Source organism: Hesperophylax consimilis, chromosome 22, assembly GCF_061612785.1.
Source record: "Hesperophylax consimilis isolate HC1 chromosome 22, BYU_Hcon_1.0, whole genome shotgun sequence".
Lineage (NCBI taxonomy): Eukaryota > Metazoa > Arthropoda > Insecta > Trichoptera > Limnephilidae > Hesperophylax > Hesperophylax consimilis.
In genome coordinates this window covers 9191035-9204402 of record NC_142857.1, presented here as the reverse complement: position 1 = coordinate 9204402, position 13368 = coordinate 9191035, and the positions used below count along the sequence as shown (strand labels likewise).

At 34.7% G+C, this 13368-nt stretch overlaps 2 protein-coding genes across 2 annotated transcripts in view; one reads left to right on the top strand and one right to left on the bottom strand.

The window, feature by feature from the left end:
- The window catches only part of LOC149412806 (very long chain fatty acid elongase AAEL008004-like), a 99980-nt gene that overhangs the window by 56899 nt on the left and 29713 nt on the right, over positions 1-13368 (top strand). The gene's annotated exons all lie outside the window — the stretch shown is intronic.
- LOC149412807 (uncharacterized) lies at positions 2057-12537 on the bottom strand. Its single transcript, XM_089645434.1, has 5 exons — positions 12345-12537; positions 6523-6652; positions 4970-5176; positions 4149-4385; positions 2057-2737 (listed from the first exon to the last, which is right to left on the bottom strand). Exons 1-5 carry the CDS (start codon positions 12382-12384, stop codon positions 2113-2115), a joined length of 1239 nt encoding a protein of 412 aa, XP_089501560.1. The 5' UTR covers positions 12385-12537; the 3' UTR covers positions 2057-2112.

The following is a 13368-nucleotide window of genomic DNA, read 5'->3' as shown; positions in this document are numbered from 1 at the left end:
CATTATTTTGAAATCACCCTTCATTTAACCCGGTGTAATCATAAAATATTTCTGCTCTGCAGGGTTAAAACATCTGTTATTCAACCCTAAACACCAGAAAAAACTTTAACCCTAAAATAGCCAAAAAATATTTTTTTTTGGTTTTTTTTTTTTTTTTTTGAAAATGCTCAAATCGAAAAACTTTATGTTTTTTTGGGTTCCCCATGTGGTGTAGATTCTCCAGTTCCCCGCTTGTACTACGAGTTTCCGGACACCGTGTATAAACCTTCCGGAAGAAATTCTCTAAATGATAGTGAAAACCCTATCAAACTCCGTTGCATAGTTTAGAAGAACTAAACGCACAAACGGACAGACGCGGATATCAACTTTGTTTTATACTATTTAGAAAAAATGTTTCCGAACGTTCCAGACTATTCCTGAACATTCCACAATGTTCCGGAATGTTCTGGAATGTTGTGGAATGCTCTCGAATGTTTTCTAGAAGGTGAAACTTGCGGCCATTCTATCTTCAAAAGCACGCCCTTCGGGTAAAAACGCGAATCTTCTGCATGGATGGGGATAGAGAGCTACCACACCGTAACTCTAATTACTTATAACTAAAACGTCATAGTTTTTTAATAATTAAAATATTTTCAAAATGGCCACTCTCTATGTGTATTTACGTCATGTAGCCCGTAAACCTAATGAATATCTGCCCTTTCTTCATGGGTAAAGGCATTGACACAGTAATTCCAATTACGCACAAATAAACGCAATGTCAAATGTAAATCTTTGGAGAAAACACGCATTGAATAAAGATGTTCTTTTGGGTCTGAATAAATGCACACTGCATTAACAAGTTTTGATTAAAACAAACAAGTTTTTAAAGTTAAACTCTGCTAGATAAATCAAATTATCAAATCCTTAGCTAATAAAATAAAAGTTATCGACGCGAAGGACGGCAATTAATCACTGATAGAAGTGGGTAGCGCGGTACGGTAGATATACCAACAGCGCAAAATAATAATGCCAGTCGCCCACGGCCACACAGTCCCCTACGGCAGACCAATTTTACGTTTTTACCTGTAAAGTATCCCTAAAAGTTGGAATTTAGTTTATTACTTCTACTATCGTGTAGAATCACCTCACGAAGTTAGTGCACTTTAACCCGGACTCCCTGTATAAGTAATTTCAGAGTTTGCTGCCGTCGACTATCTAGGTAACCCACTATTTACAATTTCTTTGCTGAATATTTCAATAGACCATATTGGACAGCGATAATATTCTCGTCGTAGAGAGGGGGCGAAAAAGAAGACTGTCTAAATCTACGTGAAATACCTCGTCGTTATATTTACAAAAGACACATTAAAGGTTTCATTATCATATCCCACCATTATTTTTCTTGAAGTTTCGCTCAATACAATATTATGAAAGCAAATAAGCAAAGCAAAAAGACAAATGTTCAATCGATGTACTAAAATTATAAATTTAATAATTTGTTATCCTTTGTGCTATGCATAAAAAACCTTGTCTTAAAAACATTAGTTTATCATTATAAAAAAAATAATAATATTTGAAGTCAAAATATTTCACCAACAAATGTAGATATAATATGTCTCGACGCCATCTAGTGGAAAATTTAGCACTAACAAAACTTTTCCTACTAAAATAAAGTTGGTTGTTTACAAGTGAAAAAATATAATACGCAGTAATTGTTGATTGAAGTACTAGTACATATTAAATTATTTGGCGTGTTGGAAATAAGCTGACGTAGCTCAGTGGTCTAGAGCACCTGACTGGACATCAGAAGGTGTGGGTTCAATTCCCGTCGGCGGCATTTATTTTTACTCGGGAGATATTTTTAATTTGTATGAATATTTCAGGAGAACAATTATTGCTTATAATAATTTGTTATACTTTGTGCTATGCATAAAAAACCTTGTCTTATAAAAATTAGTTTATCATAATAAAAATTAAAACATTGACATTTTATGTTTGCAATGTCGTTCAAGGATACTATTTATTAAAAAAAACAAGTCAATTATTTTTTTCGAAGAAAGAAAAGTGGTTTTGTGACATTATATTTATTAAAATTTTGTTCATTTGTTAACATTTTGAATATATTATCCGCAATCAATACCGTGTTTCTGCGAGCATTTCCTTATTAGTTTTTATCCTGGCCTCAATTTTAATGTCTTCATCATACTTGTTCACATAGGCTCCTTTAAAACCATACCTCAGAATGAATAGGATGGGGAAAAATGTTGCCAACAGTATACTGATCCCTCCTTTTAGCAGACCAAGCACTTTACCAATAATGGTGCTGACGACGTTGTTAAACCAGAAAACCATCACGAACAGGACGAATCTATTATACAAGCTAAGGGTCTTATAGAAATTGTCTCCTGTTACAAGAGGTTCTTCGTCTTTTCCAGGATAATCTGAATAACCAACTCCTTTTTTGAAATTTATGTTCCTCAATTGACTTTCTCTGATTTTGATTTCTTTCTTTTGTTTGATCTCCAGTGCTCCTTTTGGATTGTACTCGAACCCTTCAACTCCGAGGAGTCTGTAGTTGAAATAGCTCATGGCTGCTACTGTCAAGGTGGGGTCGAAGAACCAAAGGCCTTGAAGGTAAGAAGATGTCATGTGGTAGAAGTATTCGGGAGGATTTTGAAGTAACGGTTTGTATATTCCTGTGATGATGGCTTCGGTTACAAGGAGTGTTTCGTCTAAAGATGGCCTGAATGTGTTGTACCTGGAATATCATAAAAGAGAACCCTTACTACATGAATTATTGAAACTTATCATTAACACCGAAGTCATCGCGGTGCTATATCCTAGGGTGGGATTTGGCCTACCCCGCAATTTTTCTTAATCTACAGTCCTCATTTCTTCCGTTCCTACATTAATATCTTTTTCCTCGCAGTCAGTTTACATTTTACTATCTATCTATTGACTATTAGTCTATCTCTGCGCTGTATTAAGTTTCAGGTATTAACAGCTTCTTGGCGCCTTAGCAAGTCAGGCCCAAAGATATTAGAAGAACGAGATATGCTATGTTGGCCGCCGGACCGTAGCCGGAGTACTACCTAATTAGGGTACTTTGAACGGTATCGGAACGTGTACGCACAGAAATCTGTTCTATGTATTAGTGCGGATACCTTAGCGCAAGCGAAGGTGTGCAGTAGTATTGGTGAACAAAACCGGCGACACTCGGCAAAACAATTCCACTCAGTACGAACTGCGCATAGCACATCTCGTTATTCTAATATCTTTGGTCAGGCCGCTCCAATTCCGGCCGCAATGGGCCGGCCTTATGCCTCTGGGTAACTTCCATTAGGGCACCAACTTAGTCATAATTTAGGGTGTATCGCCTTTATTTTTAGTTTATCAACAGTTATTTATAAGATAATGACAAATAAAATCAAAAATGAAATGTAAATCATTATATTATATTGAAAACCAATAAAGTTCTATGAATTATTGACAAATAATTATACGTAGGTCCTCATAGATGTTTGGTCGATGCATATACTACAGTTTATACAAAGACAAAAGAAAAATATAAACATTGGAACAAATTAACAACAAGATAAGTGAAAACAGTAAAAAAGTATCTAAAATTTTTGCATCAACTGTTACCAGCAGTCTGGAGCCAGTGTGACTATGACGTCCCCAATTGGGATATGTTGTGAGGCTCAAGATAGTGGTGAGCGGAAGGAGATGGGAGGAGGGAGGCGGAAAATTATCTGGATATTTAGTTCTGGTCACTAAATACAGCTGAACCCACTTCAAACAACATTCTAATTCTGAATGCTGATCTTACACCAGGCGATTATGATAGTATCTTGCACTGTGGAAAGTGCTGCATGCTGGGATTTGAATCCACCACCTCCTGATTGCTAGAGCCTTATCCCACGAATACCTAGGCTTACATGTATTACTGAATAATGAATTTTCCTATTAAAATGTGAACTAAACCCCAGACGAGCTTTCACCATCAATTAAAAGTAACGGAGGTCTTTGACAAGCCAGCGGCATGGAGAGTCCAAAAGAATTCTGGACAATCATCAACATTAAAAACTTTTGTCTCTTCGACATGAAAGGGATATGTTTTATTTACTTCTGCTGCTATATAAAATGATGAAATGAAAAAAATATATTACCTGTCTTCAATTCCTAGCATATGTCCAATCGTCCTCCAGAAGTGTGCAAAAGCTTCTAAGTCTTCCCGGTTATCATGCTCCATGCCGAGCAGATGCGGCCTGACCAGACCGACCCCTCCGAAGGCTGTCAGGGTTAAGACAAGGTCTCGTTGGGAGATGTGTCCATCTTTCCTTAGCTTCGAGACGTTGGACCATTTAATGTGGCGTTCTCTTACGGTGCTCAGGGACTTCCAGGAACTTAAAAATACATTAGAATGTTTTAAAAATATGTCTAATCATTCATTTTAGGTGAGGAGAGTAGATCGGTCCGTTTAACGAAGTATCAGGGTAAACCCAGAGCCATGTTTCTAGGCCTAAGCGGGAAACTGGTAAATCTACATCACATTTGGAGTCGATTTTGTGGTATAACTTGATTTGTGTTGGAATATTTGTCAAATTTGAACAAAATAAAATCAAAAGCAGGACACTGGAACCATAAGTTAATCAACGTTCTTTAGCATCTTCAAACTTCCACTCCACTTTCCACTCCCAATTGAAGTTTGACTCCGAGGGTCTTTTACCTGTTCAGTACCCTGGTATATAAATTATTACTGTGATCCGCAGTGTTGCATGTTGACTAGGTGCCTTAGGTGGTTAGTTTTGGATTTGAACCATTTTGATTTCTTTAAATCGGAGAGCTTTCTCCCATTCATTGTTTACTTTATTTTTCTCATAAATACGTAGTTTATTGCTGAAGCGCCACAGATCGTCTCAGATTCAGCGTGGTGAGTTCAATATATTTCAGGGTCAAGAGACACAATAAAGAAAGGTTGTTAACTCACTCCGATCCCGGCACCAGATCTTCGTTGTACCAGGATTTGAAGTGCATGATGGTGGAGAGATAGCGCCTGTAGGCCGTGTATGTCGTAGAGGAACGATGAGTCTTCATGAGGATAGTAAGGGCTGAGGGTACAGCGAACACCGTGATGACCCCACAGAAGGTGGATGTGAGGTGACCCGTGAAGTTTCGCTTCATGTAGCTCTGTCCCCTGGAAATAACGTGAAATCATTTATTTAAAAGATTTATGTAAATATAAAGAGCAAGAAACAAATATATACATTGATCAATGTATATTTTAAATACAAATAAGTAATTTAATCATTATTTTAAAAGAAAGGATAAACTAAATATGAAACCGAAACAGACACAAAAAATTTAAAAAAAGGTAACGATCACAACTGAGAATCGAACCCTAGATCTTTGGCTTATCGGGACAAGGCCTTTAACCACCCAGCCATTGTGACCTGACCCTTAAAAAGTTATTCCAACAAAAATAAATACTGATAAATGTTTAATGTCCCGCATTCAAAATTTCTGCTGATTCTTTTAAGATAATCTCTATTCAAATGCCGAGTTGAGAAGTAATTTTATATAAAATTCCATCGATGGAAAAATAACGCAAAATGTGCTATGAAAATTAATAAAAAATAACCTGGTTCAATTATTTAACGTGACGACGGTATGTACTGTACTGTACTGTAATGCACAGTGTTTCTTTCAATACTACTTAACTCGCAACTATTTTTAAATAAGTCATACTGTATTCAATATTCTCTATTATTCCTATTTATGTATAATCACGATTTCAAACCATCTTCAGTAAAATATGATTTAAAGTTGCTAAAAGTATTTTTGTTATTTGTTTTTGGGGTTTTATGCCGTGTTGCGCTAACTGCTTCTTTAGCCAACGTTACAGTGTCCATCATCTGCCCTGATGATGGATACTGTAACGTTGTCCGAAACGTTGGGAGAAAAAAAAGTTAGCGCAACACTGCATAACACCCCTAAAACAAATAACCAAAGAACATCTTCAGAAAGCTTCGTCTTCTATTTAAAGCTTATAACGTAGCCTCAATGCAGATGAAGGGAATTTGACTAAGTACTGAAGGTTCAAAAGTCCATCAATATCATTGTTGCTAAATAATCCTAGCCATTTGTCAAAAATAAATCCATTCCTGCTGATTTCTGGTTGCTTCCTGCTTCCAGAGTTCATATTACAGATCAAAGTTTGAGGCAGATTATGAGAGAAACCTTTGTGATAGCCTGCTGTCTTTCACCCTTGTGCCCAGTTCTGTGAGCACGTCCAGTTTTATAAACTGTCTTGTTGAAGGCCTTTTAAATAGTTGGTACAGTTCGTAGTTTAACCTCTTCAAACTATAAGTTCTCGACCTCCGTTTTAAAATTATTCAATAACCCTTGGCAATGCTTGGCGTAGTTCTAACACTCCGGAACTTTTTGGTGTGATGACTATTTTACTAAGAGCTTCAAGGAACCAAATCACCTTGTAGACATAGTTTCAAAAACGATGCAAATCATTGGATAAGTGCTTTTTACCTTTTGTACTTGTCCTTGTCATACCAGGAGGGCAACGCGTGCTCTAGCTCAGAGACGGTGCAAGAATCACATGGCACCTTGTGCGCCTCTCCGAAGACCAGCAACTTGATGTGGTCCTCGACCGGCAGTACTAAAAAAAAAAAAACATACGCATATTTAAAAACTAAGGACTCTAAAAATGTAGGACACTTGCGTGCTATGGTCCATTGATGTATTTTGTGAATGCATATTTATTATTTTGCACTCAAAGTAATCCTCAAGAAACCCTCCACGTATCCAACAGAAACGCTATTTACAGATTTCGGGGTGCCCCGAGTAGAAGATATATTCAAGAAAAATGCAATTATCCAAATTTATAAAGATAATATAGCGGAAACCCACTTATCTAAAAGATATCAATACAATATAAAAATTCTAAAAATATCATGAAATATCATGAAATCATATCATGAAAGTAGTTACTAATTTTTAATTTAACGAATTTCTTTCACATCAACTAAACCATCGGGTTTCTGGTCTTTGCTGTTATGCCCCGTAGACAGCTCGCCTTTGCAGAATATTGATTTTTCCTAAACCTTTATTGACACAAAATACATGTGAATATTTGGATTTGGGACAAATCAGGACCTAGTCATATTCTTAGATTCATATATCATTAGAGGGTTGGAACTGGCAACACGTATATATCTTCATACATAAGCACACATTTCACCACAACCTTAAATTACACATCTGCAATGATGATGGACACTGAAATGATGTCCGAAACGTTGGCTAAAAAAGGAGGTAGCGCACCGTGGCATAATACCCCAAAAACAAATCTTGAAATAAAACATTTAACTAGTGCAATTAAAAAAACAAATAGTAATGGTCCGACTGAAATCAGTATTAAATTTGTGAAAAATTTCCTGAAGGAATAATTATTGAAAACTGCGGTAATTGTTGATTACCGCTCTAAAAACCCTTGACACGAGGTGTAAAGGTGGAGGACAGCAAAAAACTGTCTTGTAATAGTCTTTCTTAAGATATTGTGTGGACATCTCTAAATAGTATAAAATAAAGTCGCGATCCGTGTCTGCCTGTTGGTGCGCTTAATTCTTCTAAAATACGCAACGGATTTTGAGAAGGTTTTCACTATCATTTAGATAATTTCTTCTGAAAGGTTTATATATATATTACACGCATATTATATTTATAGAAAGCAGAGAAAAGTCGAGCAACGCTGGATGCACGTCAGCTATAAAAATTCTAGCTAAAAAATATTAAAAATTCAGCATCTTATGTTTGTGCTCACTACCCTGTCTGGCAGCGAGGGGGAATCTCTCCTCGGTGATCCAGAGACTAACATTATGTTAGGGTCAGCTTGCAGGACTCCAGGGGCAAGCAAAATGAAGCGGAGGAAAGCCAGTCGTTCTGGGTTTGAAACCATTACTTGGAATCTGGGAACGCTTACAGCAAAAAGCAAAGAATTGGCCGAATTGATGACGGCAGGAGTATCATTAAAAGATAAAATTAAAAGCTCACGCATTCGTGGTAGCCTGGGTGTCACTGACATAAACAGTAAGCTAGAGGAACGACAGTTAAGATGGTATGGGCACATAAGACGGAGACCACCAGACCACACAGTGAAGCAGGCAATGTCTATAGAGCTTCAAAGACAGTCATCCAGAGGTAGACCAAAGAACTCCTGGATGACCCAATGCTCCAAAATCCTACAAAGAAACGGCCTAGATGAAAGCGACACCTAGAACCGAAGAAGCTATAACCTGAGAACGAGAAGAGCCGACCCCAACAGCCTACCTAGGCAATGAGTTGGGATAGTGCTAGGAAGAAGAAGAAGATCTTATGTTTGTGCTGGCAAAACTCGAAAAGTAGTACACCGATATCGCTGAAAATTTCAAAACTTGTTCATATTAGTGCCAGAAATATTTAGATAGTGGTTTAAATGGTATAAGAAGTCGGGGACGTTCGAGGAACACTTATCGCATTATGCACCGAAATGAGATACGGAGTAGAATTAAAGACGATGTAATGTAGTTTTTAACAGTAAGGTATGGTATACAGGAGTGAATGGTGGAAGAAGTCGGAGTTAGTAATAACTTTTAGTACATAATATACCTGCCTCATCACTTTAAGCCCATTGTTTACCTTTAGCAGATTTTTTAAAATATATATTTATTACATTTTGAATAAATATATTTTCTCTTGAATTTCTGAACCCCCAGTTGAAGATACCACGAGCCACCACTGTTCAAAATCGACTCCAAATCTGATGTGGGTCCACCAAAATCCCACTTATACTATGAGTTTCCAGACACCGTTTATAGTGGTTTAAGTCTAGTCTAGTCTTAAATTGTTTTTCGACGATTTACGATCTTTTCGCAAAGGGCGCAGAAACACCTCGCAATTTTTTGGCCTATCTCGATTATTAGCATAAACTGGCCGAAATTTCAGTCGGTCTCTAGTTCTTTATTGGCCTATCTCGATTATTAGCATAAACTGGCCGAAATTTCAGTCGGTCTCTAGTTCTTTATTGCGTAGCTAAATCTGTCGGTTTTCCTAAATAAACAAAATAAAATAAGTCTTTGAGTCACACACACTCACACTTGAGATTTGATATCGGGCCAGCGTAAATTAAGGTGATTATTTATTTATCAACACATTGAATACTTGTACATTATATAATTCTAGATTGTGAACATGAGATGACGTAGTGGCTCATTACAATTTACAAGTCAATATCAACAGATAGATACACTCCTTGTGTTCGTCAAAAAAGATAAAGTAAGATTAAAAAAATACTGCTTTAGAATCTTAAAAATCATGTACATGATGGTGCAAAAGTAATCACCCGATGTTCTTTTGTTGTAATTTTTTTTTAATGATAAACTTTGGTACTGCTTGTTATTCCGCGTTCTTGCGTAGTAAACCGATTCTTGTCTTATCGATTTGTATTCTGCGTTTTTTTACTTCACAAATGTCAAAACCGAATTAACATTTGGCGCCATTTGCAAAAGTTATCGCGTTTTTCAATAGGGTGATTACTTTGCCCTACGTGTCTTGTCGATTTGTATTCTGCGTTTGTTTACTTCACAAATGTCAAAACCGAATTAAAATTTGGCGCCATTTGCAAAAGTTATAGCGTTTTCGAATAGGGTGATTACTTTTGCCCTTAATGTCTTGTTGATTTGTATTCTGCGTTTGTTTACTTCACAAATGTCAAAACCGAATTGACATTTGGCGTCATTTGAAAAAGTTATAACGTTTTCCAATAGGGTGATTACTTTTGCTCCACCCTGTCTCCACCCTTGCCATTGCAAACGTGTCGATACTAAAACAAGATCCTTTGCTTAAATATATTATTACTTAGTGGTTTTATAGTTCGTATAAAATAAGTAATGTTTAACTCCAAGATATTACCAATTTCAATCTTGAGCATTTGGACACTATTATAAAGCGTTTGATTTGGAAATTTTTCGCCCTCTTTCAAAAAATCATTTCTCCGATTTTTAATAAAAAAATAAAATTGGTTATAGTTTTAGAGAGTCACTGAATGCACTTATATTGACCGTTTATCCAATATTTTTAGGATTCATAAAAAATATAAAAAAATCAAAATGTTTGCAAAGTGGCCAAAATGTGGCCAAAAACGCTCCAGTGGTTAGAATAAAGTAAAAAAAATACAGTTGTAAATACAGTTAACTGACGTGTACCCGGCGTTGACGGGGTTATCCTTAGGACATATACTATGACAGACTTTTCTGTAGGCCTTTTTAAGATATACAATTCCGTAGTACACTATTTTGATGTATCTCATAAGATTTAGCCAGCGTTAGCAATGTAAGCGACTTGATTACAAAACGTAGACTTTTCTCTACTTTCTATAAATATAATATTCACATAGACATATGAATATTAGTAGACCTGCCCTAAGTGATTAAAAGCGTATTATCCCCACTCCCCATACCGGTTCCATTGGAGCCGGCTGTGCTCGCGTATGGCCTCAAGTGAAATTTGAAAACGTGACGTCATCATTCTTGTGCGAACTATGGTCGAGGCATCATCGGTTCATTTTACGAAATAACACGGCAAAATGTTGACTTGTACTATGAAAACTTGTAAAAATAGATGTGAAAAAGAGAATAAACCCAATTGTCGTATTACATTCCATATATAAGCATTATTTTACTTTATTTTAAGCATATTCACATCGTATAATATGAATCAGTTGTTACTATCACATCGAGAAACGTCTGGACGCGAAACACAAAGCTGGTTGGTTGCTGGGAAGTAAATTATGAACATTTATAAAAGTGTCTTAACTAAATACTTAAACGAAATATTCGACTCTGAAAATGGAACCGAATTTTTTTGCCGAATTTGGACTTCGCAAATTTGTTCATAACGTGGCGAGTAATTTGCGCTCCCATGTAAAAATGTCTATTCATTCAAAAGCAGATTTTACTTTTAAGAACTAAATGGTGATATTATAATGCGAGATGCCTATTTACTGTCAGATTGATTTATTGACGAATCACAGTCAGCCTTACGCCCTTCGTTCTTCAACAGTTGATTTTACCCCTCGCCATTATCTTCTCGTCTATTAATTCCTATGTCTGTGAATATTCATGTATTATATTTTATATTTATAAACCTTACGGGAGAAATTCTCTAAACTATAGTGAAAACCGTATCAAAATCCGCTGTGTAGTTTATAAGAACTAAGCGGAAAAACAGACAGACATGGATAGTGACTTTGTTTTATACTATTTAAAGATTAGAGATGATTGCAAACCATATAAACTGCTTGCGAATAATGGATTTATCGATAGATTAAAAATAGTTAAAATCCGTAATTTTTTAAAAATAAATTACCAAAATCCTACACGATACAAAAAAAAACAAATCATTAGTTTAGTTTGAACCAAATATGTCGATTTAAAAGAGTTCATGCATCAACACAAATAATCAATAGCCAATTTATTGTTCTAACACAAAATATCTTTTTCAATAATAACAATTTCTCATTGTGGCGACATTTTAATTTACATCTAACAAATCACTTTGTTTTAACACAAAATAACTTTATCAATAATTGCAATCTAACTTTGTGGCTTCACTTTAATTTAAATAAAAAAATATATAAATAACTTTGTAAACAGCACTATTTAATCAAAAAGGTCGATATGTTTCAAAACCGAGGTTTCTTTGTCAGGATAAACGTACAACGAAAATTAACAAACTTAAAAATAGACAAATACAAAATTTTCCTATTGATAAAAATATTTTCTGATTAGTGACTAACTGGATATTTTTACTTTTGTTTAAATTGTATAAATTTTCATAAAATAGGTAATTATTGCATTTTTGTATATAACATGAACTAACACATTTATGTATACATCAAAAACTGTTGCTTATGAAAACTGTGCAACCAAAAGGAAATAAGTGAAACAGTGTTTGTAAAAAGAGACAAATGTACTGTACATTCAGTTAATTAAATCGAGTTAATTTTTCCAATATCTAAACAAACAAACACTAACGATTTGCCGTAAACAAAATAACTATTTATAAACAATTCAAGCAGACCAGACAGTTTATGTAAAGAATTAACGAAAAAACTTGTAGTAAACAAACCAACTTTTAATGAACAATTTATCAATTTATTCATCAAAAGCAGTGACTTAATATCAGCAATCTTTAACAAGAATGAACGTAGATAGTTCTAACCCAATAACCAAATCAACAAACAAACTGGACACTGTGTCAATTGAAAACACTTTATTTATTTAAACAAACATTCTAAAACTGTTTTTACTCACTTGTCGAGCTTCTGTCAGACATTTCACGCAGTACAGTCATATCCAACGTGGTCACTGTCCAAATAAGACTCAGTAGTTTCGACAATCAACAGGCAACTAGTTACATAATATAATATTCTTTTTACGGACAAGTTACACGCCCGAGACAAGATTACGTGCCGCTCCGTGAAATTAACTGGTATCAATTTTTGAGTGGGCTCGTATCAACTAACTTAATTATTTAAATGCGAGAACAATTTTTCTGTGTAATAAAACAATATTGTGTTGTGTGTTTTTTTTTAAGTTGAATGAATTGATTGGAATTTTTAGAGCCCGTCTCTACATATTTCATATTTCATACACAAACTTGTACACATTGTTTGATAACAGAGTTCACAGCTATGTACATGGACGCTGCAAGGTCTTGTGATATTTATTCATAGTTCTATCATATATTTCAATCAATTCTAATCTAACCTAGTCTACCTATAAGTTTTACATGTACTTGTATTTCTAACTTTTTAAATCCATCTATAGTTTCTGTTAATTGTATATTTTCTGATGTCACTGTTTATAATTTGCTGTACCGTTGATATTAAAATAAATAAGTTATTCATTATTTTGTGTTGTTATATTTCATCATAATATTTTGTACATTATTTTATAATGTGTGTATTATTTAAAAAATGACAATTTTATCTTATCTGCGAAGAATGTACTTTATACCAATATTTTCAACTCAAATATGATATGGAGATAAGTAATAATCCTTTGAAAATAAATGTTTCATTATTTTTACATATTTCTTTATGATTTTCTTTTCTCTTAATTACACTGTCAATGTGTGTTTTTTATTTTTATTTATTTTATAAAATACAATATATTTATTTAAATTTACATAATAAGAACTTATTTCAAAGTATAATTAAACATTTTTACCTTTACAAGAGTCTAACTCGTGTGTAAAGGGAACTTTTTTGTAAAAATATGTTTATAGTTACCGATGTCTTAATACAAGATATATACAAATATATAGATATATTTT

Excerpts from the sequence above, each read along its gene's own strand:
- LOC149412807 (XM_089645434.1), bottom strand. The coding sequence starts at position 12,384 with ATGACTGTACTGCGTGAAATGTCTGACAGAAGCTCGACAA. Across the intron at positions 6,653-12,344 it reads GTCTGACAGAAGCTCGACAA|TACTGCCGGTCGAGGACCAC; the intron begins GTGAGTAAAAAC and ends TTTTTTTTTTAG. Across the intron at positions 2,738-4,148 it reads ATGCTAGGAATTGAAGACAG|GTACAACACATTCAGGCCAT; the intron begins GTAATATATTTT and ends ATGATATTCCAG.